This window comes from Lonchura striata, chromosome 12, assembly GCF_046129695.1.
Source record: "Lonchura striata isolate bLonStr1 chromosome 12, bLonStr1.mat, whole genome shotgun sequence".
Taxonomy (NCBI): domain Eukaryota; kingdom Metazoa; phylum Chordata; class Aves; order Passeriformes; family Estrildidae; genus Lonchura; species Lonchura striata.
In genome coordinates this window covers 4,978,984-5,004,993 of record NC_134614.1, presented here as the reverse complement: position 1 = coordinate 5,004,993, position 26,010 = coordinate 4,978,984, and the positions used below count along the sequence as shown (strand labels likewise).

Below are 26,010 nucleotides of genomic sequence, written 5' to 3'. Positions count from 1 at the left end.
ATGATAGCAGAGTTTACAGCATTAGGTAAAATCCAATTATTTAGACTTGGGAAATAATATTTAGAAAATCCAACAAAATGGCATGTATCAAAAAATACAAAACATGATTTTCCGGTGTCCTGTGTTGAATTAAAAAAAAAATTTAATTCTTCCTGCATGCATCCATTTGCATGATTCTTGTAATGATTGATGTGAAACTTGCCTGCTGAAGGGTTTCTTTCAATTGAACCCTGCTGGATTTTAGCTTCAGTTGTAAATATTGGTGATAGGGGTGCAGTATTTTTTGAACACCCCAGTTTATTCCTTGCCCACCCCACTGTGTCCAGCAGCTTGCTGATAAGTGGAGTCAGGCAGTGGAGTTGAATGACACCAAACAGGCAAACTCTGATTTAATTGTCAGGGGCTGCAAGGTTCAATGTCCAAGGCTGTTCTAGACAGAAGAAAGGGTTGGGTTTTATTTCAGCTCAGCCTGGCTGTGGTGTGATAATTACAGGCATTACAGGGACTGGGCTAATACTTCCAGGTTCTTTCTGACAGTGAGAAACCTTCCAGGCCTGCAGAGACTCCAGAACTGCTGCACTTGTGCACAGCAGCTGTACTCAACTGAAAACCCTCACAAAATCAGTCCAGTTCTATGCTAATTCAGGATCTGTAAAGGAAGCAGTTCTGTTTGCTTTAGTGCAGAGGAAAAGCATCCAGCCCCTGCAGCTGGCTGCACATCTGTTCTCCTGGGAGGCTGCAGGGTGCTGTGGAGGCTTCAAGGCTCTGCTGATGCCTCAATCACACATTCACTCTGCAGAAGGAGAGGGCACAACCCCCCTCACTGGGCACTGTGACCCTCACTGGCAGCTCCTAGGGTGGTGGAAGGGTCTGTACTTAGGAAAGAGGGAGTGGAGGGAGTTCCAGAGGGATTTGGGAAGCCCAGGTGAGCTGAGCTTGGGCAGGGCTGTCCCAGGCTGGGAGAGCAGCTGATGCAGGGATGGGCGCTGGTGCTGAGCAGCTTGGCCCCATCCAAGTGCACTCCTGGCACTCTGCTCCAGCACTCCAGGGACAGGGGAACAGAGCAAGCAGGCAGGAAGGGTTTTCTGGGCCAGAGCTGGCAGAGAGGCAGGCAGAGCTACCTGGGAGTGTGTGAAGAGAGCTGAAAGGTCCTGGTGTTCTTCACACAGAGCTCCAGAGGGGAGCTCATTTGTGCTGAAACATCTTCAGCGGTCCCACTCTGCCCCATTGTAGGAATTTATTGTTATGCAAATATATAAATTAAATGAAGCTTTTAAATGTTAGAGAAGTGCTACAGAACATTTGGTTATGCCAAAATTGATGTCCTTGCTCAGCCACAGCTATTGCAAGGGAAGGATGGGTATGGCTTTTTTTTGGTCAAACCTGGTAGTATTGGAAATCTCACAGTTGTTGTTTGTTTCTTTTCCTTCATTTTGGGAGCAGACAGCCAAACACTTTATTGCAAGTTTGTTGATATTTTCCTTGTTTTACTCCTCTTGCCAGGCTTACACAACTCTGTGACTTCATGTGCCATGTTCTGCTTTGCATTTCTTTTGCAGATGCTTTTCTACTTCTCTGTCTTCATGTTTCTGCTCTAACTGGACATTTAACTTCTCTATTTTTACCTTGCTTTCTTGGAAAGTCTGTATTAACTGCCTTTTCTTGCTATTTGATGCTTTCTAGTGCTCTTCCCCACCTTGTTTTCTCCTCTGTGTTGCTGCTCCAAGTTGGTCTCTAGTCATTTTTCCACTCCCAGTTATACTTTAAAAATCTTGAGCAACAGACTGGAGCACTGGCAGGACATTTGTCGGGACTCTGCAGGGAGGAGAAGAAAAAAAGAGATGAGCTCTGTTCCTTCCAGCTTCCTGTTGACACAAATTATTGAAGCTATGCTAATGGGAGACACAACCACACAGAGAAGATTCAATTTTGTGTCAAAGCATCTTCTGGAGAGCAAACAACAAACAAAATGAATGTGTGCAAGAAGACAGGCACTTTGAAAACCTATTTGCTGTAAATCTGGAAGATTTTCAGTGCTACTCCATGCTGGGTTTAAAAAAAGAAATTCTAAATGTTTATTCACTGTAAGAAAATCCTGTGCTCGCTAGCAAAAGTCAGATTTGTACAATAATGCTGAGCAATGGGATAGAATTTGGCTGGTTATTGCTCTTTTTTATATGCCAGAAGGGATTTTCCTAAAGGTCAAGGCTGAAGAATGCTGACCTGCAACCTGGATGCAGCTCAGCTAGGGAAGACATTTAGGGACACTCAGATTTAATGTCTGCCACCATGATGAATGTCAGGAGCACTGAGATGTACTTCAGTCAGTTTTCTGTATTCCATTAGCTCAAACCTGGGGCCAGCATTGAACTTTCTCATTTCAGCCACTCTGGCAGGACTGATCTCACTGACAGGTGAAGGCAGGGCAGCCAGAGGGGTGCAGAAACATTTTCCTGCAGGAAGCTGCTGAATTTCCTTTCCCTGCCCCAGGGCTGGAGCAGGAGCTGCCTCCTCTCCCAAGCAGGGCAGAGTTGCTTCCTGAGACACCAGGACATGGGTGGTAGGGCTTGAGCAGTCCATGTGATGATGTGTGGCAGTCTCTGTATTAAATTCCACGTGCCCAACAGCAAATATTTGCCTCTGTGGCCTTTATGCACAGGATTTTGGATTTACAGAATGGTATTGGATTTACAGATTTCAAGTGAAGTCAGAGGCCTGTGCATCTCCAGGGCAGCCAGAGAACAAAAAACAGGTGCTTTTCATCCAAGCAGAACTTTCTTAAGAACAAAAAACCTGCATAAAACATCTGAATAAAACCTGTTTTAATTCTCTGTCAGCCAGAAAATTCTCTTTGCCCAGTCTGCTGCTTAAAGAAAAACATGTTGATGGATTTGTTGCGTGAGAGCTGAAAGTAAATCCACAAAAATGTGTCATAGGGAAGGTGAAAACTTTGTAAGCTTTTTGGTCAAAAGACAATTTAATACCAGGTTTGAACATTGAACTGGAGCAGAATTAATAAATACAATTATAAGTTTAAATGCACAACTAGAAATCTAAATACATTAAACCCAGTAGTGTGTTTGCTCTTTGCACCTCTTTATAGAGCTGGTTTAGTTTAATCTAGTCTTGGAATAGGAAGGGAATATTCCATCTTTCCTTGATGATTTTGCTTTCCTAAAATAAGTAAGGTCACTTGAAATTCCTAGCTAAAAAAAAAAACCAAAACCAAAACCAAAACAAAACCAAACCAAAACAAAAACACAAACAAACAAACAAAAACAACAAAAAAACCAAACCAAAAAAACCCCAAAACAGACACCCTTAAATAATAAATAAATATCAGCATGGTGATGAATTTTTTTGTTCCATACAGCCAATAATTCTCTCACCTCTGTATTTACCAATTCTTGCTTGCACTCTCAAGTGCTTTATATATAAACTGAGTAAGGGAGTATTTTGCTTTGACAAGCACTTACTGCCATCAGGATCATTTAAAGCAAAAATAGAATTCTTGCTTACATTCTTGAATTTTGTAGTAGGTTATTGCCACTCTGCCCTGTTCTCCTCTGCACTAAAAAGCAGCAGTGGAGACATCCATTACAGACTTTCTTTGCACTGGACATTTTTAGGGGCAGAAAATTCAAATGGACTTTTTAACTGAAACTTCTAGTGGAAGAAACTGTTTTCAAACAGAGGCTGTAAAGTTAATATTCAAAACAGGACTGTAGAGCTGGGGTTCAAGTCCTTTCTATTATCTGCTGGTTCTGTTACAGTAGAGACTCAGAAACTCTATTTGTGTTTGGTTAAAGCAAATATCCTCACCTGAAAGCCAGATTATGGAAATTAAATTTGATTTCTTGTGCAATCTTAATGTGTAATTACAAAGGAAACCTGTGTGCTATATACCCTATTAAATAATCTTAGAAAAACATTTTTTTCAGTTAAAATCTAGGTTCTGTCTTCTTCTTCAATGTGTGACTGTGGTGACTCAGAGCTGAGGAGGCTCAGGGGGGTGACACTTCCTGACGTGGGAATCTGTCACCCATCCAGGAAAATCCCTCCTGTTGTGATGTCTCCACCAGGGCAATCCCCACCCATCCTGTCCCTCTCCTCCAGTGCAGTTCTCCCACCTCATCTCCACAGCTCCCACCAGCACTGCTATTCCTTTGTGACATTCCTGGATCTTCCACTTCCATCCTCACCTCCAGCCCCCTCCGAGATGGATGCAAAGTGTCCTGGTTTATTTTTGGGGTGTGTGAGCACCACCCCTGCTCTCTGAGGTGTTTTTAGTGGGTGGTTCAATTTAAAATGCTGTGAAATCCCTGTTTGGGTATCAGCCACCCCAAGGAGTCCTTTGGCTTTCCCTGCTGGGAAGTGGGAAAGGAGTGGCATTGCATCCTGGAAATCCAGCATGGAAACCCAACATGGAAATCTCCGCCCTGGAAACCCACCCTGGGAATCTCCACCATGGAAACACATCATACAAATCCTCTGTGGAATTCCAGCATGGAAATCTCTACCCTGGAAATCTCCACCCTGGAAATCCACCCTGTAAATCTCCACCCTAGAAGTCCACCATGGAAACCCACCCTAGAAACCCACCATGGAAAACCCACCATGCAAATCCACTATGGAATTCCAACATGGAAATCTCCACCATGGAAACCCACCATGGAAACCCACCATGGAAAACCCACCATGCAAATCCACTATGGAATTCCAACATGGAAATCTCCACCATGGAAACCCACCCTGGGAATCTCCACCATGGAAACCCACCATGCAAATCCACTATGGAATTCCAACATGGAAATCTCCACCCTGGAAATCTCCACCCTGGAAATCCACTGTGGAAACCCACAATGGAAGCTTACCATGGAAAACCCACCAGGGAAATCCACCCTGGAAATCCACCATAGAAATTTTAAGAAAATCTCCACCCTGGAAACCCACCCTTGAAAACCACCATGGAAACCCACACTGGAAATCCACCCTAGAAATCTCCACCCTGGAAATCCACCCTCAAACCCACACTGGAAATCCACCACTGATTCCTTGCTCTACAAGTTTCCTTGAACTCAGTATTTTTATGGAACCCTCCTATTTGAACTGGACCTCATCTGTGAAAAGCCCTACAAACAAGAAAATCTCTTTCTGTTGCCATGAACCCCAAAGCCTTTTGAGAAGTGCTTAAGCACAAGGCCATCAAAATAAACAACAGCAAATGTTTCCCTGGTCAGAGCACTGAGTTCCCTGTTCCCATAAGAGTGGAATAAAGTGCATTTTCTCACTGCTGAAAGAGCACCCAAGATGGAGACCCCAGAGCATCTCACTTCCATCAACTTTTCTCCTTCTCTAAATTTTCCATCCAAAATAAAGGGCTCCAGAAGGCCTCTCAATCTAGGCCCCATGGTATTACCTTTTGCTAATTCTTGTATACCAGGCATGTCTTGATCTGTGTTCAACCCTTTTATGCTCATAGGCTGTTTTCCTTACTTTTTATCTGCATGTCTTCCTTAAATCTCGCCTTCCTCACTGTTTACACATTTTGTCAGTGCCTCTTCCACCAGCCAAGGTATCTCTCCTTGCCAGATGCCTTCTTGCCCAACCCTGCAAGCCAGGAGATGTTTTTATGTCTCTGACTGTGACCATTTTCTGGTTCTTTTGGATTTTTTAAATCCTGTTTTTACAACTGTTGTAGAAAACTTTGGTTTTTTTTCTCTCATGGATGCACTCTGGTAGTTTGTAAGCCAGTTCATGCAGTCCTTCCAAGGGCATGAGGTTTTTATTTAAGATTTTTTTTTTTTTCATCCTGTAGAAGCTCTTAATGGTTTGCATCTCATCAGCTGTAATTCTAATGTGAACATATTCCAGCAGATAATTACATGGTGATTATCAGTGGGAGAGCTGTGCCTCTCGGATTGCAGTTCTCATGCTGCAGGGGAGGTGCTGGAGCCCAGAAAATGCCCTTGAAAATTCTGGAGAGCTGGAGCAGACAGCCCCAGTGCCTCTGGTAAGGGCCAGCATACCCCACAGCTCCATCTCAGGAGGGGCTGCAAGAGCCCCAGAGGGCCAGGAGGGAGCTAAAAGGAAAGGAGGTGAGGAAACATCAGCTGCAGTCAAAGACAGGGAGGAGATGCTGCTGAGCCCAGGCCAGGGCTTGAGGAGAAAATGCCCCAGGAACAGATCTCATCTTGGGGAGGGCAGAGATCCCCTTGGGGAGATCCCCTCTGGGCTTCTTGGGCAGGCTGGGCTGCAAAGCCTCAGGGAACCTCACCTGTGCTACAAAACTCACCATGCAGGCTCCATGGAAGCAATCCTTGCATTCCCAGACCCACTGTCCTGTCTTTGGTTTGGGTCCTGCTGGAAAACTATTGGTATACTGGGACACATGACAGATATAAGATAATAAGGTCTTTGGACCTTATTAGCATAAGAGATTTGATAACAGGATGTCTTGGCAAGAGCAAACAGAACTTTGAGGATTAAATCAAGACTGCAAGAAGATTCAACCAGAGGGGTTTACCAAGAAAAAGAAAATTACATCAGACTTCTGCAAGCAAGAGATGTTTAAAATGTTTGTTTATGTGATGATCAACCCAATCACTGTAGTAAAACATCACTAGTCTTCCTAGAATAAGAATATAAGCAGTTGAACTTCACAATTAATTCAGATTCTTTGACCATGACACCACATCCCCATCTCTCTCTTCACCACTGATAAAAGCCACTGGAGGAACACCGAGTTCTGTTGCCAGTTCCCATCTTCTCTGCACTCTGCTTGTGCACCCAAACTGATTTGTAGGAGCTGTTTCACCCTTCAGTGGCTGTGTCAAGGTCTGGGTTGACTCTGGGAGTTGGAATACTTGCACGGAGCTGTGTGTCAGCTCCTGCTGAAGAGGAGGGTGTCAGCTGCAGTCAGAGTCTGCTCCCCTCCATTCTCCTGTGGGGTATCAAATGTGTGTGAACTCAGCCCTCTGGAAAAGCACTCGGGGTTTGATAAAGTGTAAGACAAGAAATGTTCACCAATCTTAACAAAGAAGCATGTGGAGGGCACAAAAATGTAACACATATTCTTCCCAGGTAATAATAATATTAAAAATACAGTCATACAATATTAAAATACAGTACCAACACTGTGTTTAAAATGCAGATATGGTGAAAAATCTTGGCCAAAGTTGATTGACTCCCACAGAGAATGTGTGTCAAATGTATCTTTCCAGCCCTTTCCACTCAACTGCTTCATTCCTCCTCCCTCTGAAGGATCTCAAATGTTTGTGTCTCAGTTTGTTGGCCTCCAAGGACCCCTCTTTGTGCTTCGTGCTTTTGAACATCTCTCATTCTTACAAGATAACCCAGCCTTTATGGAATGACCAGCCACATATCTGAGTCTCAGCCTGGAAAGGGACATTTCAGCCTAAAAATGGACTTGGGGTCATTTTTCCTGGTGCCATCGGAAGAGATGAAGAAATCAATGTGTGATTTTCTTTGTTAAATCCCTAAAATTGTAACATAAGCAGCCCATAATGCAAACCAACTCATCTTTCAGCTTTCCAAACCTGCAGACCCTCCAGGGGCCCTGTGCAGGTCACTGTGGGGCAAAGGGACTGAAAGGGAAAATCCCATTGCAGAGGCCTCCATCCCTGGTGAGCACTGAGATTACACTGGCAAATTGGGAAAATTAACTTTAGGAATTTCAGTCACAGATTCTGAACCTCATTAATGCATTTGGAAGGAGGCAAGTTTATAGATGGACATCCAGAGGAAAAGTGGTATTTCATGGAATTTCTTCACTCTTAAGATGAGCCCACACCTTAGAGCAGCCAGAGATGAGTTAAATCTCAGCTGAAAGTGTTTTTTTTTTATGACAGACAGGTTGAAGCACCCATCCAAGTTTCCCATTTCTCAGCTCCTAGAGAATGCCAGGGTGGGTGTAGCAGACTACCCAGAGAATGTGGGTATTGTTTCAGATCCCAGGAAACACTAGATGGCCAACTGGAGTTCTCAGCTTGGAAAGAGGACAGGTAATGAACCTGCAAAAGAGGGAAATCTCTGGCAGAACGGGTTCAGTCAAACCCACAGCCCAGGAATCCTGCCTGAGCAGGGAACAGGTGAAGGAGATGCAATTCCTTGAGTTAAAATCCTGCTCAGCATCCCAGGAAATTCCAAAAAAGTGCCACAAACCCTGCAGCCTGGCAAGAGGGATTAGCAGCTTTCTGGAATTAGAGGTAGCACCATCTGCAGGAATTAAATATCATATCTGGTTATTTTCAAGGGAGGAATTGGTGTGGTTTGCTCAGGAACAAACTCCAGCCTCCCAGAGATGGCAGAGATGTAATCAGGCACAGTTTAACTCCTCGAGGGTGATAAGCAAAGGAATTATCTGACTCTTCATGGAGACAGCAGAGGGATTTTTGGTAGCTCCTGCTTGGTTACAGCACGATCTGTGCAGTCAATTTTGGAGTTCCAGTCTTGGGGTGGTGAAACCCCAGAAAGATTTGATATTAAATCAAAGGGAATAAATGGGTTTTCTTACTAAATATTTCTCCTCTGTGTCACACCTTGTTGGAGAGGGGAAAAAGCACAGCTGTCACTGTCCTGTTCTGTTATAAAGAAACAATCCTGGCCTGGGTGTGGAAGGTTTTTATCCTGACTAGAAAAAAGCTGACATTACAACAAACCCAACCACTTTCCTTTTAAAATAATAATCTGCAAAGTGTAAACACATGTACCTGGGGACTGAAAAGAAGATGCAAAATTGGAAAATGAGAAGTAAACTCAGCTTGCTAAACTGAGAACATTTTCCCACTTTCTTGGTTTTTTCTTAAGATGTAAACATGACTTCTGCTGAAATACTAAGCTCTAGGAGTTGGGGCTTTTAGGTTATTATGGGTTTTGATATCCATGTAAAATACTTCAGTGGCTCTGTTAATATTTTCTATTTCATGAACATCCCATGTCTGTAAACATTTGACATTGGATTAGATAATTCAGTAATTTATCATCTAAAAAGATGATGCTCCTGCCCAGGACTGGTATTCAGCTGCTGAAAAGGAAAATACAAAAATATATAGTCCAAATCCCACTTAAAAATGGATAGAAGGTCATTAAAACTTAAATGAAATTCTTCTTTATAAATATCCCAGCAGGAATCAGGGAAAATAAAAACAGATTTATGGCAATTTATGGATGTACAATTAGAATGCTGAAATTTTTTGTGAATTTGGGCTGAATTTATCAGGTTGCACTTTAGGGGAGAAATGATTTACAAGAGATTTCCGGATTTGTAGACACAGAGGTGAAGCAACACCTCAGCAGGGTAAAGGATAAATCATCCCCCAGCTGTGGCAGTTTGAGAGATTTCTCTCTTTTGCCTCAAAAACTGGAACCTACTTTTCCTACCTGCTATTTCCCAGCTGAATTACTGGATTAGAGGACACTGTGGAGTGATATATGTCTGTTGTCTATGGTTGATATTATGTTATTTTAAGTTATAAAATAACATAAAACCATAAAACAGTTATATAGAGGTTATTTTAAACAAGCATTTGCTAGCAATTAATCTCAATTACAGCTTTCTTATCTCTGGCATGAATGCCACAACCCCTACAAAATATGCTGTTTTTTCAGAGTATTTTGCTCACTTACAGTGAAAATGGAAAAGAAAGTAGAGAAAGAATCATAGGAAACACAATCATATTATTTTATTTTTTCTTTGGAGGTTTTTACTTAAAAATAGGGAAATAGATTTATTTTAACCTAACAATTGCTTGGTAAAAATAATGTATTTAATGGTCAGTGTTTTCTTGTGGAATTTGGAATCTGGCTCTTGGATGAGAACTGAAATATTGGGTAAGTTGTCAGGCATCCTATTCACAAACCACCTTATTTTGGTAGCTGTGATAATATTTCCTTTCCTTGAGGCCTGATTTGCACAGCACACAACCCAACTACAATTCCTTAGGCTTTTGGTGAAGACTGCTCATCATTAAGGTATTTTCCACTGGCCTTTCAAATTTAAAGATGTATTTTACCAAACCTAAGTAAACACCACTAAATTAAACAAGTCCTTTCTGCCAGCTGGAAATGCCAGCAAAGCTTTCACAGGGTTTTTTCCCCTTTAAACAGTTTTTGCTCTCCCTGCCCCTGAGCCTCTCCTCAGAGTAGGTATTTTATCTGCATTATGGACAGAGTTCTATTGTTCTGTGCTTTTTGTGCTGTTTGCAAGCAGCAAATCCCACTATTCAGTGTTGTGTTGAGTTGTTTATGTCCCATGCTGGCACGGGGACAGCTGAACACATCACAGGCACGGCTGAGCCAGAGCTTTGGAGCCCTGGAACAGCTCTGGCCTTGGGCTGCCAGAGTCCTCCTGCTCCCTGGAAACCTCAGCCCGGGCTCAGGAGGGATTTCCTTTCCCAGCTCTTACCAGAGGAGAGTTATCTGCTCAGCAAAGGCAAAGAACAGCCCTAACTCCATCTCTAGCTAATAAAGAATTCTCTTGTTGTACATGCAAATGTTCCATGTGAAGCTGCTGCAGTCCAAAGCACAGGTAGGCAAGATGTGTCACGGGAGCTTTAAAAGAATATTATATAAGAATAGTCTATAAAAAACATTAATAGGAATGGCATAACAGGGAGCAGTTTAAATCATCCTCAGCTTTGGTGGTGGGGCAAGAATACTCTGATTTAACACATGGTGTTATAGCAGAATATTCTGTAAGAAACATCAATAGGATTGGCATAAGAGGGAGCAGTTTAAATCATCCCCATCTTTGGGGATGGGGCAAGGATGGCCACGTGTTATATCAGAATATTCTATAGAAAACATGAATAGGATTGGCATAACAGGGAGCATTTTAAATCACCTCCATCCAAGGATGGCCAAGTGTTATAGCAGAATATTCTATAAAGAACATGAATAGGAATGGCATAACAGGGAGCAGTTTAAATCACCCCCATCCAAGGATGGCCATGTGGGAATGGCTCATGGCTGCAGCCTGGGAGATGAAACCTCTCCAGTTTGTTCCTCACCTGCCCTGTTAGCATGGCACAGTTACTTTTATCTCTTTGCCAACACTGCCAAATCAATGTCAGGGAGGTGCCAGCCACTAAATGAATGGTAAATATGCCTGGGCTTTAGGTTTAAGATGACAAAAGAGGCAAAATTATAATGATTTTATCATCACAGAATCATCTTCAAACACAGAGACAATGAGATATCTGAAATCCAGGTGTATCCTATGTATTTCAGTCCCTGTACCTGCGAGGGTTTAACTTTTCAAGGTGTTTTTGTGTGTTGGTCTGTACATGAAGTCACAGCTTGCGTGGATTAAAGAGGTGTGTGAGGAGGAGATATCTCGATCTGCTGAGTTTATCAAACAGCCAAGACAAGAAGCAAAATGTCCTGAGTAGGAGCCCATCTGGGCACAGTGTGGTTTCTCTCCTGAGCTTTCTTTTGCTCTGCTTTGTTTTGCAGTTTGCCCAGCTGGTGTCTGTCTACAAAACTTTGGGCCCAGAGAAGTTCCCTCTGATCGAGCAGACGTTCTACCCAAACCACAAGGAGATGGTAGGTGCAAACAGCACTGCTAAACCTGCTTCCTGTGCCTGTAAAACAGGGTCTGGGACACACAATTCCCTTTTCCCATTTACTGCCTACTCCAAAAGCCATTTTGGCAGCTTTCAGAGAGGTGGGACAGGGTGAGCACTTGAAATCGCTGTGATGGTGAGCTGGAGGGTGCTCAGATGGGACAGTGGTCATTTTCAGTGGTCATTTTTCAGCTGCCCAGCTGCAGATCTCAGAGAGATTAAATGCTTGCAAAGACACTGAACAGCTCTGACAGTGTAGGAGTCACTTTCACGGTTTGTTTTCCCTCCAGTCCTTTCTGGTGCACTCACAGTGTTTGTTGTCTTTGGAGGTGATGCACTGGGCACCACAGAGCTTTGAATTTAGCCAAAATCAGTGGTTGTGACTTGTGATCTTCAGGTACCTGAGCTAACACTGATTCCCAGTGCTTTACAGACAGAAGAAGAACACAGATGAGACTGACAGTCCAAGGAACACCTGGATGATGGTTTTAAGGTGTAGTTCAGTTTTAGGCAGCAGTGAGAAGGATGTGGGACACAATGACCCTTAAAAGATCCTACAAACTTGAGATTTGCTGTAATTTTTTTTTTTAACAGGACTTTTGGGTGCATTGCTAAACTGCAGTTCATAGGAAAAAAGAACATTTGATTTCGGGGCAAGAACTAATGTGGCAGACTGATAAGTTTATATGGCATATTTTTCTGAGTGTAGCAACCCTGTGATTGGTTTTGCCTGTCTTCATTCCTCTGCATTGCTCATTAAAGCCAAGTAATAATTTTTACATATTTATATGGTAATGAATGTTAATCTAGAGAAAATGAACTCAGAACTGCTGCAATGGCTGCCTGTGATGACACTCATTTGTTTGGTTTTATTCCTCCTGAAGAAAGCATCTGGAACTTTGTGGCTTGGGAAATAATCAGGCAATGTGGTACAAGACAACATTTTGTTTGAATTTCTGGAGTGGGTTGTAAGATGATCTGGAAATCAGAGTCTTCTGATGCTGCACTGAAAACATATAATGTCATTTTGTTTTGGATTTTCAACACTTTATCAACAACTGGTATCACTGGTATTTGTTGATGCAGATTTTGGCAATTACAGTTTAAAATTTTTTTTGTGTTACTCTTGATTTTTTTCCTTCCCTTTTTGTTCTCCAAATGGGAACCTGGAGCTGTCCCCCACTCCAGTGCAAACCAGTTCAGGGGGAACATGGGGAGAAGGAAAAAAACCAAATCTCTGGGAATTAAGGCTCAGCTGAGAGTGCCAGAGGTGCTCCCTTCATCCTCTGCTGATCATTTGTGCTGAGGCTTTAGGCAATACAAGGTAAATAAAAAAAGATGCCATTCTTTTGTGTAAAAATGGAGCTGCTTTAATGAAACACGTTTTGAAACAGAAACATTCATCCCAGACTGATGACAAAAAACACTGTGAGGCTTTTGAACTCCTTGCTGGCTGAGTCATATCTACAACTTTTCACTCAGTAATTAGTTCCCTTTATTTCACTGCATTCCCACCTCTTCTGTTCTCTGCAAAAACAACACAGCTTCTCCAACGTAATTGCTGAACAATTTAATTAAAATCTAAGTGGAACGTTGAGGAAACACAAGCAATGTTCCAGGTGGTGATTTTTTCCCTTTTCACCAGTACAATCTCCCTTCTTTCTTCTTTTCCCTATTCTCACCAAAAGTCATGTAAGCCATTTTCAAATTAAAGTCAAATGTTGTGCCAGGCTGTATTTCTGCTCTCCCTCTCATGTAACACAAACACAGTTTCAAGAAGCAAAAAGAAAATGTTGTAAAAAGAATCTGCTGTTGATAAGGTATCAATGCCACTACAGTAAAAATCCTGATATTAAAATAACATATACAGAGTAACTCGTTGTAGTCAAGCCTTTTGAGAATCTTCCTTGGGGAAAATAAAATCTCATTATGAGCTGGGTTTTTTTAAAGCTTTTCTTGCCACATTTATTGATATGAGGGAAAAAACTAAATCTTTGTACCATCCATTGTGGGAAGTTAGGGCAGATTTCTGCTTGCTCAGCCAGAAATCAAAGTAGACAGACCTTCATTGTGAAACACCTCATGAGGGATATTTTATAACAGGAAAAATAGGAAATTTTTAAAAACTTATTGTGGCACACAATTTGTATTACAATCTGTCCCTAAATACCAGAGAAAGCATTTCTTTGTGCAAGGTGCACAGAGAAGGCAATCTAGGCTGGGTGAGTTGAGGTTCAGGTCTAATTACTGTAAAACTGAAATAGGACCAGAGCTCTGGGGAGCTAAAAAGCAGAAAATACCTGTTTGCTGATATCCAAAAGGCACCAGCCCTTCAAAATGGACTTGGAGACAAATGCTACAGGACTGGGATTGAATATTAAACCACAGAATATTAACCTTTGTGGTTATTGAGCTCTGTGGGCTTCTCCAGGTATTGGTTTGATCTGACACAAGGAAATGAGGCCTGGCTTTGAATCTTTCTGGAAATTAATAATATAAATGTACAGCACTGTCAGTAAATAGCTCTGCCAATACCGTCACTGCAATATCAATTCTTTTTCATAAGAAATTTAGCTTTTTATTCTTTTTGTTTCATTAATATAAGTCTATGGTCCAAATTGTTCGTGTTGGGAAATTTTTGTTTTGTCTTGAGTAAAGCAGAAAACAAACTGGGCTTTACATTTGGCAGCACATAGATATGGCTTTAATTCAGGGTTGTAAATTAAAAGAGCCAGACTGATTTATGGTAAATAAAAAGTGAAACATTGGCTTTTATGTATTATGGGACACATGTTCCTCAAAGGAATAATGACGTTTTCCTGTTGGCCTTGCACCATTGGCATTTCACTGGAAATGTATGAACTTAGTCACAGGAAAAGTAAATCTTGCTTAGAAGAGCGTTTCCAATCCTATCCTTTAGATAGTAAAAGCTGTCAGAAAAGGCAGCTACTGGAGATTCCCATCCTGCCTGAGGGCTCTGCCCCTTTTTTCTGGGGCACAAATAGTCTGAACTTTGGCATTTGCACTTCCCAAAGTTTCACCACTGTGAATTGAATTGCTTTTATAACCTTAAATACATGTGTGAAGGATTAACTCCAGTCATCAATTCAGGAAAGTTATGGCACTAAAAAGGTTACAAGCAAAATGTGCTGTAACTCTTCTCTAGTTTGAGTTCACAATGAGCCAAATTCACTTACAGGGTATGGTGGGTGTTCATGAATGAAAACCAGTTAAATTATATTAAATAGGGTCAAATGTCTGAGAGCTTCCAGAAATCACTGCAGTGTAAGTCATGCAATATTTATTGCATGTGTTTTCAGGTGAGTTTCTAAAGTTTTAACAGTGCTGGGGTGCAAGTACTGGTCATGTATTTAGGGAGGTTTTTACTGCAGCTGCCCTGAGGATGGACATTATTCTTGTAGCTCTGAGCAGTTTTAGCCTGTCATCATTTGGGCTTGGAATTTGTTCCATGGAAAGCCTAAATCCATGGAATAATGCTTTAGCCCATGGATTAAAAATCTGTTTTTTCCTCCAGCAAGGTGTGGTTAGTCCATAGGAATGGTGACTTGGGAAGGGGGTTTTGATTATCGGGGCTGTTTCTTAATTTAATTATCAATGGAAGTTACAACTCTGTGGGTAAAGGAAGCTGTGACATAAGGAAAGTACAAAGTGTGGAGCACAGATTGTTTTAATCACAGAAGTGTTCAACTCATCTCGACAGGTGAGGAAATATTTGTGAATTTTTTTTTAATAGCACATTGTTATAATACTTTACATATACACTGTACAATAATTCTTTCATATCCAAGACTTTCATACAGAAAAAAAAAATAGTTCTATAAAACATTCCGTAGTTCATCGGAAAGATTTGGAACAAAACACGGGGAGCTCTTAATCTGCAGGTTATCAAAAACGTGGTGGGGGGCAAAATTTGGGCAAAATTTGTTCTTGTACATTCATATTGGCAAAAAGGGAATTTGCTGTGCCTCGGAGGACGTTGCCGGCCCTCTGTGCAAAGCAGGGCAGAGCAGAGCAGGTGCCTGCAGGAGGTTTGTCCCTCGTCCTGCACCAGCGGCGGCCCCACGGAGCCTTTGGGGACAACCAGCGCTGGCTTCGAGGCGAGGCACGCGGCGGCTCTGCGGGGCGGCGTGCATGGAGCCTCCCGGGCGCTGGCTTTGGGAGCAGCAGCGCTCAGGGCTCGCTGATGTCCATGAACTCCTTCTCGGGGGGAGGACCCCCCCGGTACCAGCTGCAGGTGCCGTCGCTCCTCTTGATGCAGGCGTAGTGCCGGGCCTGGTGCCCGTAGAGCCGCCGCTCGATCAGCCAGTCCGTCCACAGGCACTCGTTGGGCGCCGTGATGGAGCAGGGCACCATGTAGCACGTGGTGATCTGGGGAGAGAGCTCCTTCAGCGCCTCGGGCCCGCTGGGCTGATCCCCCAGAACCTGCCCAGCGGGGCTCAGGCACCGGTATCTGCTCTGCACTCGCCTGGCAGCTTCCTCTGAACCGGGGTGTATTGCCAAAAATGTGAATGAACGGTGTCTATTCGCATTTATCCGCTCCGCACTCACATGGCAACTTCCTCTGAGCTTCGGCTTATTCTCAAAAATGTGAATTGACAGTGTTTATTCACATTTATCCGCTCTGCAGTCAACCTTGCAGCTTCCTCTGAACTGGGGTTTATTCTCAAAAATGCAAATAAACCGTGTTTATTTACATTTATCTGCTCTGCGCTCACCTTGCAGCTTCCTCTGAACTGGGGTTTATTCTCAAAAATGTGAATTGACAGTGTTTATTCACATTTATCCGTTCTGCACTCACACGGCAGCTTCCTCTGAACTGGGGTTTATTGCCAAAAATGCAAATAAATTGTGTGCAAGACAACAGGCATTGTTCGGCTCTGCACACTACTTGCATCTGCCTTTTACTGGGGTTTATTACCACAAATACTAATAAATGGTGCTTAGTTACATTTATCTGCTCTGCACTCACATGGCAGCTTCCTTTGAACCAGGGTTTATTGCCAAAAATGTGAATAAACGGTGCTTATTCACATTTATCCGCTCTGCACTCACATGGCAGCTTCATCTGAACTGGGGTTTATTCTCAAAAATGCAAATAAATGGTGTTTATTTACATTTATCTGCTTTGCACTCACCTTGCAGCTTTCTCTGAACTGGGGCTTATTCTCAAAAATGTGAATTAATGGTGTGCAAGACAACAGGCATTGTTCTGCTCTGCACACACCTTGCAGCTTCCTCTAAACAGGGGTTTATTCTCAAAAATGTGATTAAACATAATTAATTTGCATTTACCTGCTCTGAAATTACTCTCTGACTTGCAGCTTCTTCTGAACTGGGGTTTATTCTTAAAATGCAAGTAAACTGTGTTTATTTACATTTATCTGCTCTGCACTCACCTTGCAGCTTTCTCTGAACTGGGGCTTATTCTCAAAAATGTGAATTAATGGTGTTTATTTATATTTTTCTGCTCTGCACTCACCTTGCAGCCACAGCCCATCTGGTACCTCTGGTTCAGGCTCTTTTTCTGAGACAAGGATAAATCATCCCACGGCTCAATGTAGTTGCACAAGTGGATCAGCACTTTGCCATCATTTAAAATTTGGCCTGCAGCATGGAAAACACAAAGAAAATCAAAGCAATAAAAGTGCTTTCTAAGTGTTCTAAGTGTAAGAATAGCTTGAGCTTTTAACTAATTGCATCAAATTAGTCATACTTAAATACTTTTAAAATTAATTTAATTATAACAGAGAGAATATTCTACTAATTGCATGCTGTATGGATGTAATGAATTGAAGAAGGATATTTTCTGAAACATGTTGATAATCTGCCAGCAAGGCATGGATGCAAATGCAGTTAAACTGGATTTTATGAGGGAATAGTAAAATCTGTAGTAACTTGGAACCCCAGACCTGCAGACACACAGGTGTTTTCCCATTATGCACCTTTGCCTTCCTGGGAAAATCAGCACTGTTGGTTTGAATCAAATAATAATGGCAAATACTGAATCAAAATTCCTTCTATTTACTGATTACATCATTATTGACCTTCATTTCCTTTGGAACTGCTCTAAGAGTGCTGCAGGAAGGGTGGAAAGCATGTAAGCTCACACTATCATTACAGCTGAACACAATTTTTACATCCCGTTGTATTTGTATTTAGCACATAAATGCATTCCTTTTCAGCATATTTTAGCTAAATTAACTCTTAAGCAGCTACTTCTGAATTTCCAGGAACATTAGTTTTGCTCCATTTTACCTGTTAGAAGGTACTGCTTTTTGTTGTTGGCTTCTAGTTTCACTCCACAGAGTGATGAATCAAAAGGGGTGTAGACATACTGGACATCCTTGAGCTTTTCAAATCCTTTAAACATCTGAAAATGATCAGAAACAGAGAGTCAGTAGTGGAAAACAAGCATGAAAAAACAGTTGCAAAAAAAGAGCTGGAAGAGATACAGGCTGAGTCTCTTTAAAGACGCCTCCAAAGTCTGAATTAATGTGAGAAAACACCAAGAACTGGACTTTTTCTCTACACTTAATGAAATTCATCCAAGAGTTTTAGGAGGGAATTAAGTAGGTCTTGATTTTTTAAATTATAGCCTTTAAAATGTGCTTTTCCAGCGTATTTCATGGATTGTTAAAACTTTCTCTTCAGTTTATATCCTAGTGGCATATTTTATTCAAGGAGCAATGCAGAGACAGCATTGCAGGCCAAAATGCAAATATTTCTCAGTGTTTTCCTATGGGAAATTTTCACTAGATCACTGGAGTTGCTGGGATCTTCTGGGACACCAAACGTGCTGAGGAGCTGAGCATTTCCTGAGCATTGTTTTCATATTTGGTCACCAAAGCAGAGTGCTTCTCCATATCCCAAATTCTCACCAGTGGGACCTTCTCAAATAATGGAAAACGTCACCCAGCCCTCAGGATTTCCACCCTGCAAGCCCCAAAATGGAGAGATTTGGGATCAAAGCTCTTTTCAGGCTGGCTGCCCCTTAACCAGCAGTTTCAACCCCAAAAAGAAATCAGAAACGAGCCATTAAAAGATGAAAACAAGCTGAGCTGTGTCCAAGCCCAGAGGGAGGGAGCAGAAGGTGCTGCTGAGTGCCTGTCATCACCTCGTGTGCCACCACCAGCCCGGTGACATCATGCCACGTGTTGACAGCTGGGGACAATGGCAGGGGCTCACAGCTCTCCCAGTTGCAGCTGGTGTCCCTGGAAAATGCGTTTGTGTTCCTCAAGCCCTCCCAGGGGATTTAAATAGCACGGGCCACTAGAAAATACTCTGTAATATGTTGGTTTTTCTGAAGCTTTATTTATGGAGGGGGGAAAAAAGCCAACGTTGTTGTCACCGCGCGGCCGATCCAAAAATATTAGCTGGGATTTGAAATGCTTTGGAGAAAAAAACAAACAGGCCCAGCCAGACCAAAACACAAAATGAACTGGCACCCTGTCCAAAGCAGCAGTGGGAATCACAGAAATTGTCCAAAATGAAGAGGGAAATTTGTGTCTGTGCAGGGCCAGCACGTGAGCTCTGCAGGTGAACTTTGCCTCAAGCTCTCTCCACCTTCAGAAACCCTCAGGGCATTGTGGGGAACAGATTTTCCATGGATATCTCAGCTTTGGCCTCAACTTTGGAGGCTTTGTGCAGACAGCACACCTTGATTTAGCTATAAGACCCCTAAATATCCACAGTAAATCATAATGGAGATTTAGTTAATATTTAAATGGGTTTAATGTTTATTTTGTTACAGGGTTTTTGGTTGCTTGGTTGGGTTTTTTTTTTAATTACTCTCTGACTTCTCTCTGGTTTTGACCTGTATAATAGTTACAGCATTTCTAAAGATTATAATTTTGCGTTTAACTCAGTAAATCACATTTAATCTTTTCAATCTTATTCTCCCTTCTCTAAAAGCATGGATATTTCTCTGCAGAGGGATAAGGTGGTTGGATTTGGTTTAATTTTGGTGGTTGGATTTTTGGTTCTGCATTGATGCGTGGTCCATGCTCACCTGAGCTCCTGGTGGGACTTTATTGGAATAGGAAAACAGGGTGAGGATTTGGGGGATAGAGAGATGAGAACCTGCTACTAAAGTCTGTATGGACACTGTCCCTGTCCTCCTGAGGGGTGGAACCAGCACCAGCACATGGCTTTACTTCAAGATTTTAGAATGAGTGTGATGACCAAGTCAGTTACAAAAATATTATAAAGAAATATTCAATTACATATAAATCACATATTAGCTTCTCTCTTTAATATAATGCTCTAAATATTGCAAGAAAAGAGTAATAGAAAACATTCATGGCTTCTTGACATGCCAACCCATTGCTATAAAATGAATAGACCCACTGTTATTTTTTTTTTATTTCTGAAAATGAATATCAAAATTAGATCCAATGTTTCCCTCTAGAATAACAACGTTTTAATGCTAAGCCTAATGCACTGGATTTAAAATGAAACAGAATTTAACCCATCACATTAATGGAGCAGCTCAACAACCCTGAGAGCAACAGAACAGAGAAATAGCAGCATTGTGCTGAATGTTACAGCCAAATATAACCTCAAGGGCTCTGTGCTCCCCTTCCAAGAGGGGAGAATTGATGAGGAAAGTGTGAGTATCTGAGTGGTCTACCCCAAAACTCACACCGAGGTGATAATTTTTGTGAATTTTTGGTGCTAATTCTTGATGTATTTTACAAAAAAACCGAGGATATTTTCCAAAAGAGATATTTGGAGGATCAGTTCTTCCTTGCTGTGCTCTATAAAGCAAATTCTCTGCCTGTCCCCCAGCTGGGCATGCTCCCACCCTGATCACCCTGCAGGATCCTTTTGGGGGCTGCAGGCGGCAGGAAAAGCAGCAGCAGCACTTGAAAGAAGATTGGAAGCTGAGCACAGGATATCCTCACCTTCCACACACACTGTGGATGAAATTCTTTAAAATGCTGGCACCTGAGGTGAGGCGTGGTGTGCTCCAGCTGCTGCTCTGAGCCAGCTGCTCAGCAAGCTGAGGAACTGTGCAGCAGCTTCCATTTTCACCTCAGTCACATTCTTTGGATGTTTGGCTATCCCTCCCTGTCACTCCTGTGCGGTTTGCCTTGCTGGGTTTATTTTGGTGCCACCCTGGGTGCACAGAGGGTGGGCAGGTCACAGAGCTCCTGGTTTCCAGCCAAAATCCTTCCCTTCCCAAAATCCCTCCCTCCCTGGCGCAGGGAGCTGGGTGCTGGGGCAGGGGAAAGTTTGGTCCTGAATTCTCTCTGGTCAGGAGGAAGGATTTGAGGAGTGGGGGTTACCAAAACCCTTCTGTTGTTAGTCTAAACTTGTGTGTGATGTAGAGCATCTTTCTGAAAAAACACATCTCTGCTTTGTCCAGGCCTGGCTGACTTGGAATTAAATAAACACCTCTTCCTTCTGCCTGAGTTTTGAACAGGCCTCCACTGCTGAAAATTAGGGAGAAACTCCAAAGCAGCTTCAATACGCAAATATTTCAGAGAATTCAGATTGCTGAAGAATGGGATTATAGGCTGAAAATCATCACTCAGATTAGATTGCTCCTTGTTTGTGCTGAGGTAGAAGATTTGCTTTTCTCTCAAGCTCCTGATGTGCTGCAGAGTAGCAGCAGAACATTGAAGTGCCAGTGGGAGGAAAGGGAATTCTCTGGCATTGATGTACTTGTTTTTGTAAGGAAACATTTGAATATATCCTTAATATTTAAGAAGATGGAAAGTGGCATATGCTGACAGCTTTGGGGTTTGTTTTAGCAAGGAAGAGACTGGCTGGTTGAAATTACTATAAAACCTTACCAGAAGTCCCATGTGTTAACCATCCCTGTGAATACTTTGAAATATTCTTGTTTACCAAAGATTCCTCCTACTTAAACTCCTGTGAGGGAATTCTATCAGTGGATACAACTTGAATGATTGAATATTTTTTTTTGAAAGCACATAGCCATACCTAACAACCTTCTTAAGTGGTCCCAGTAAATGGAAAAGCGCAAAATTTATAAAATAATATGCAGTGAAAGAGGAGAGATGAAACTACCTTGAAAAGCAGCCCACCTCACCTGTGCACACTCACACATTTTCATTTAGAAAGATTACCTACTTCTTGTGTGTTCCAGAAAAAAAGTAAATGATCATTTAAATGTTCATCACCATGATCATTTGAACAGCAGTGAGAGTTTGATGGTGACTTCAATTGGCTCAAGACATGTCTTCTCAATTTGAATTAATGAATATATCTCCTTATTGGAGCTGAACAAGAGTGGGAGAACCCAGTGAGATTCTGAAGCTGTGGCTTTGGGTGCTTGCTTCCCCAGCAATGTTCATACAAACGGATTTTTGTTTGTGTGAATATGAGGGAAGGACTCCTGGCCCTGCAAATATCCCTGTCCACAATGAACAAAGGGCTTGCTCCCTCAGCTGGGAATGCTCCCCTGCCTTTGGAAAGCTTGCATCATGCAGAGCTGCCACACCAGCAGAGCACAGGTGATCAGGAATCCTCCAAAACCAGATGTGTTGACACCACTCACAGAATGAAGCACATTTTTGGTGCCTTCAAAATCAAAAATAACAAACTTCTTCATCAAAATGTCATGACTTAGCAAAAAAATAAGTCCTGAATATCAAAAAACCACCCTCTGAATATAATTATTTAGCAAAAACCTCCTGAATATAAAAAAAAAAAAATCTCCTGAATATCATTATTTAGCAAAATTATTCATCAAAATATCATGATTTAGCAAAAACTTCCTGAATATCAAAAAACCTCCCTCTGAATATAATTATTTAGCAAAAACTTCCTGAATATAAAATAAATCTACCGAATATCATTATTTAGCAAAATTCTTCACCAAAATATCATGGCTTAGCAAAAACCTCCAGAATATCAAAAAACCACCCTCTTAATATAATTATTTAGCAAAAACCTCCTGAATATAAAAAAAAAAAAAAAATCTCCTGAATATCATTATTTAGCAAAATTCTTCATCAAAATATCATGATTTAACAAAAACCTCCTGAATATAAAAAACCCCCTACCTCCTGAATATCATTATTTAGCAAAAACCTCCCGAATATCTCTCAAGTTCCTGAAGTGCTGCAAAGTAGCAGCAGAACATTGAAGTGCCAGTGGGAGGAAAGGGAATTCTCTGGCATTGATGTACTTATTCCTGTAAGGAAACATTTGAATATATCCTTAATATTTAAGGATTAATTAAAACTTTCCTTTTCTTTTTTTATTTCCCTTTTTTTAATGCCTCCTGTGATTTTTTTTTTTTCATGTGGGTCTAACTGTGAGGGCAGCTGGAGACTTCTCCAGCTTTCCCTGCATTTTGTGGTAAATTATTTTGGGCTGAAATATGCAGAGGTTATCAGCATTGAACTTCAAAAAAGCTGAGTGGTTCCATGTACCTTTATTTGTTTGATTTCATACCGGATCATTTTGTGGGTATCAAGGGGATCATCACTGGCAGGAACAACCTTTTCACTGGATATTTTTGCTCGGATCACTGGAAGAGAGAGAGAGAGAGAGAGAGAGAGAGATTTAAATGCACATGCGCAGATGACAATTTTACAAGCAAAAATGGAAATTATACTGATAGATTTTGGCATTGTTTTGACACTTCAGGTACAAGTAGATTTTAAAGATTTTACCATAAGAACACCAGCTGAGCTCCTGAAAACAAAAGTAAGTGGGATGTCTGTGATGTAAATCTGGAGTCCCAAGAATGTGGAAACCTGATTGATGTTACCACTCAGTTTTGACAAAAAATGTCCATCAAAAATCTCTGGAAGACTTGAATCCCGTAAAATTTGACAAAATACCCATCATTAAATCAGTGAGCAGAGGAAAGGGACATGTCTGTTGATTACAGAATTGTTGATCAAATAAATAGTCTCGAAATTAGCCCCTAAAAGCCTGTGCCAGGCAAGATGAAAGCATTGATTTCATGCATGAAATTAGAACAATAATCTTGTATTCATTTTTCTGGAGTTTAATAGAGCACCCATTAGTTGTGTTAACCTGTAGAAATCAATTACTCCCTGTTTGGAATTACTTAATTTATTTCCTGTTCTTTAATCAAGGAGAGTAGGAGATTTTATGAAAGAAGAAATGGATTCTTTTCCCCTCTCCTTGTTTGAGGCATCTCTCTTGTGTGTGATGTTTTAAATACACCAGGAATCTTTGGAAAAAATAAAATTAGACTGAATTGCTTGGTGCCACCAAGATAAAAGTATCAGAACACAGCCTGGATTTCAGCTGAGCAGAATTTTGTTTGGCACAACTATCAGAACATACCCATTTCCTCTTTGCTTTTCAGTTTAGTTATTGACCAGGAAGCACCATCAGAAGAACAAAAGTAATTTCTTTTCTATTCCATTTCTTATTTTCTGGATTAGATGTATAATAATAATTAAAACCACCTTAAAATTGCATATGTTTCCCTTTACAAGCAAAGCTAAAGACAATAAAAAAGCAGAGACATAGTAATATTCATTGTTTTATTGTGGTTCTAAAGTGGTTCTAAGAATATGGAGCATGGCCAAAATTCCTCTGGGGATTTTATCCCCCTAAATTAGTGAGAGCCCCACTTTTACTCTGTTCTGGATGGACACTGCTGCAGCTCCTGGGTTAGAGCAGCCTGTGCTTGGGGAGAGGCACTGGCAAAGCCAGAGCAGAGCAAAGTTTTGTGACATCAAAATTACACATTCCCCCCACAAAACTCCAATTTTTTACTAGATTTGCCTCATTTTTATCATATTTAACATTATGGTTAAGGCAAAGGAATAGGAAACCCAGCCTGAAACACAGCCAGGTGCAGGTCAGTCCCACCTAACCCTGGACAATTCCCATTTCCTCACTAATTAGCTGAGCAAACTGGATGGAATAATCAACATGTTAAATTATTGTCAAAATCAACATGTTAATTATTATTAAAGCTGCAGATGGCTGCAGCTTCCAAGCTCCAGCAGGATGCTCCCTCCTCCTGAGCCATCAAACCCTTCCCGAGGAGCATTTTGGACTGGTTGGGAGGAAAGAGTTCTTTTAAGTACAAACAGCAAATTCCTCATTTCACATGGAAAGTGGCAGCATCTCTTTAATAATGTGCAGATGTGAACAACCCCACAAATTATCTGTGTGTCTGCAGTGCTCTGATCTCCTTCCAGGGGAAAAGTGCTGTGGGTTGGGTGTGCTCAACCCTGCTGGCAGGGACAAATTAGGATGGTGTTGCTTTGTTTTAAGATGCTCTCCTTTGCATCATTACTCCCTAAAAAAAAAAAAAAAAAAAAAAAAAAAGGATTTCTCATTAAAGAGTCTGTTCAGTTCTGAAGGAAAGGGCTGAGAAAACAACATTATTTTCCCAGTACCATAACATGCTTTATGTGCAGGAAATCTTTCCTGCCTACTCAGTGTGGGATAATTAAAACTGCTTTCCCCACGTGTTCAATGTTGAAACATTGTGCATTTCTATATTTTTATGAAATTCTACTTGTTAGCACATGAGGGGAAGGTTACAGATAATGCCTGATAGCTCCAGAGATCTCCATGGAGTTGTGCAAGGCTGAAAGTGAAACGTCCTGGGGTTTGTCATACAGAGATCTCTTTTTTTTAGTGGGTGTGTAGATGAAAATGAGAAGTATTTTTGTTGTGTGTGTGTTTCATTTGTTTGTTTAAGAGAAAACTTCCAGATGGCAAAGGAGGACAAATTGAGAATTTTTTTAACAGTAAGAAAGCTTAATTGTCTAAACTTTGAGCTATTTGGGTTCTACCCTTTTATTCTCCAGAAACCAAACACACAGAGATCTTTTGGCACCTTTTAATTCTTCTTGGGTTCCTTTTTATTTTTATTTTCTGTGCATTGATATTTTTTTGCCATCAGTGTCGTCTGGCTGTCTCCTTAAACCTCGGATTCATGTGGTTGCTCCTGTTTTTAACCACAAGCACTTCCTGCTGCAGCATTCCTGGGCATCTCCCTCTCCTCTCTGGTGGCTCAGGGGGCTCAGGATTCCTCCGACTCTGCACTTCTTTTCAGGACATGGTTTTGAGCATTCCAGGGCTGGCTTGGCCTCTCTGTGTGAGTGAGAACAGCCTCTGGTTGTTCAGTAATAATGTCATTTTAGCTGTTATTGCTTCCTTATGAGGAATTTGCATCTATGGAATACATAGGCACGGATTTCACGTTTCAGTGCCAGTAATTCCAAATGCCTCGGATTCGTTCTGCACTAAAAATACAGACTTTAATATTTCAGGAGGAGGATGTAGCTTCTCTGTGGACTCAACTTTGATAAAATGTCATTTTCTGCCCTCACTTTGCAGCTGGAGGTTGTCTCAGGTGACTGAACTGGAATTTGAGGTATAGGACAATGCCCAGCCTTTGGGCACTCACCTGAAATGTGTTAAGAATATA

At 41.5% G+C, this 26,010-nt stretch overlaps 2 protein-coding genes across 3 annotated transcripts in view; one reads left to right on the top strand and one right to left on the bottom strand.

The window, feature by feature from the left end:
- SYN2 (synapsin II) overlaps window positions 1-26,010 on the top strand; it is a 164,175-nt gene that overhangs the window by 73,728 nt on the left and 64,437 nt on the right. Inside the window, exon 5 of the mRNA XM_021530459.2 lies at window positions 11,476-11,565. Coding sequence (XP_021386134.1) covers window positions 11,476-11,565 — 90 coding nt within the window. The remainder of the gene's footprint in view (window positions 1-11,475; window positions 11,566-26,010) is intronic.
- TIMP4 (TIMP metallopeptidase inhibitor 4) lies at window positions 1,138-23,264 on the bottom strand. 2 transcript variants are annotated; one of them, XM_031505973.2, is made up of 4 exons: window positions 23,012-23,264; window positions 17,862-17,976; window positions 17,086-17,210; window positions 1,138-1,815 (listed from the first exon to the last, which is right to left on the bottom strand). In XM_031505973.2, the coding sequence occupies exons 1-4, from the start codon at window positions 23,210-23,212 to the stop codon at window positions 1,735-1,737; spliced, it is 522 nt and encodes a 173-aa protein (XP_031361833.2). In that variant the 5' UTR covers window positions 23,213-23,264; the 3' UTR covers window positions 1,138-1,734. The 2 variants fall into 2 exon arrangements, with proteins under 2 accessions (XP_031361833.2, XP_031361832.1); XM_031505972.2 differs by lacking the exon at window positions 1,138-1,815 and adding an exon at window positions 15,258-15,974.

What these genes read in the sequence shown, in the direction of transcription:
- TIMP4 (XM_031505972.2), bottom strand. Translation starts at nt 23,212, where the DNA reads ATGCCAAAATCTATCAGTATAATTTCCATTTTTGCTTGTAAAATTGTC. An exon ending in ATGAAATCAAACAAATAAAG is followed by an intron (nt 17,977 to 23,011) that starts GTACATGGAACC and finishes GATCATTTTCAG; the next exon opens with ATGTTTAAAGGATTTGAAAA. An exon ending in AGATGGGCTGTGGCTGCAAG is followed by an intron (nt 15,975 to 17,085) that starts GTGAGTGCAGAG and finishes CTCTCTCCCCAG; the next exon opens with ATCACCACGTGCTACATGGT.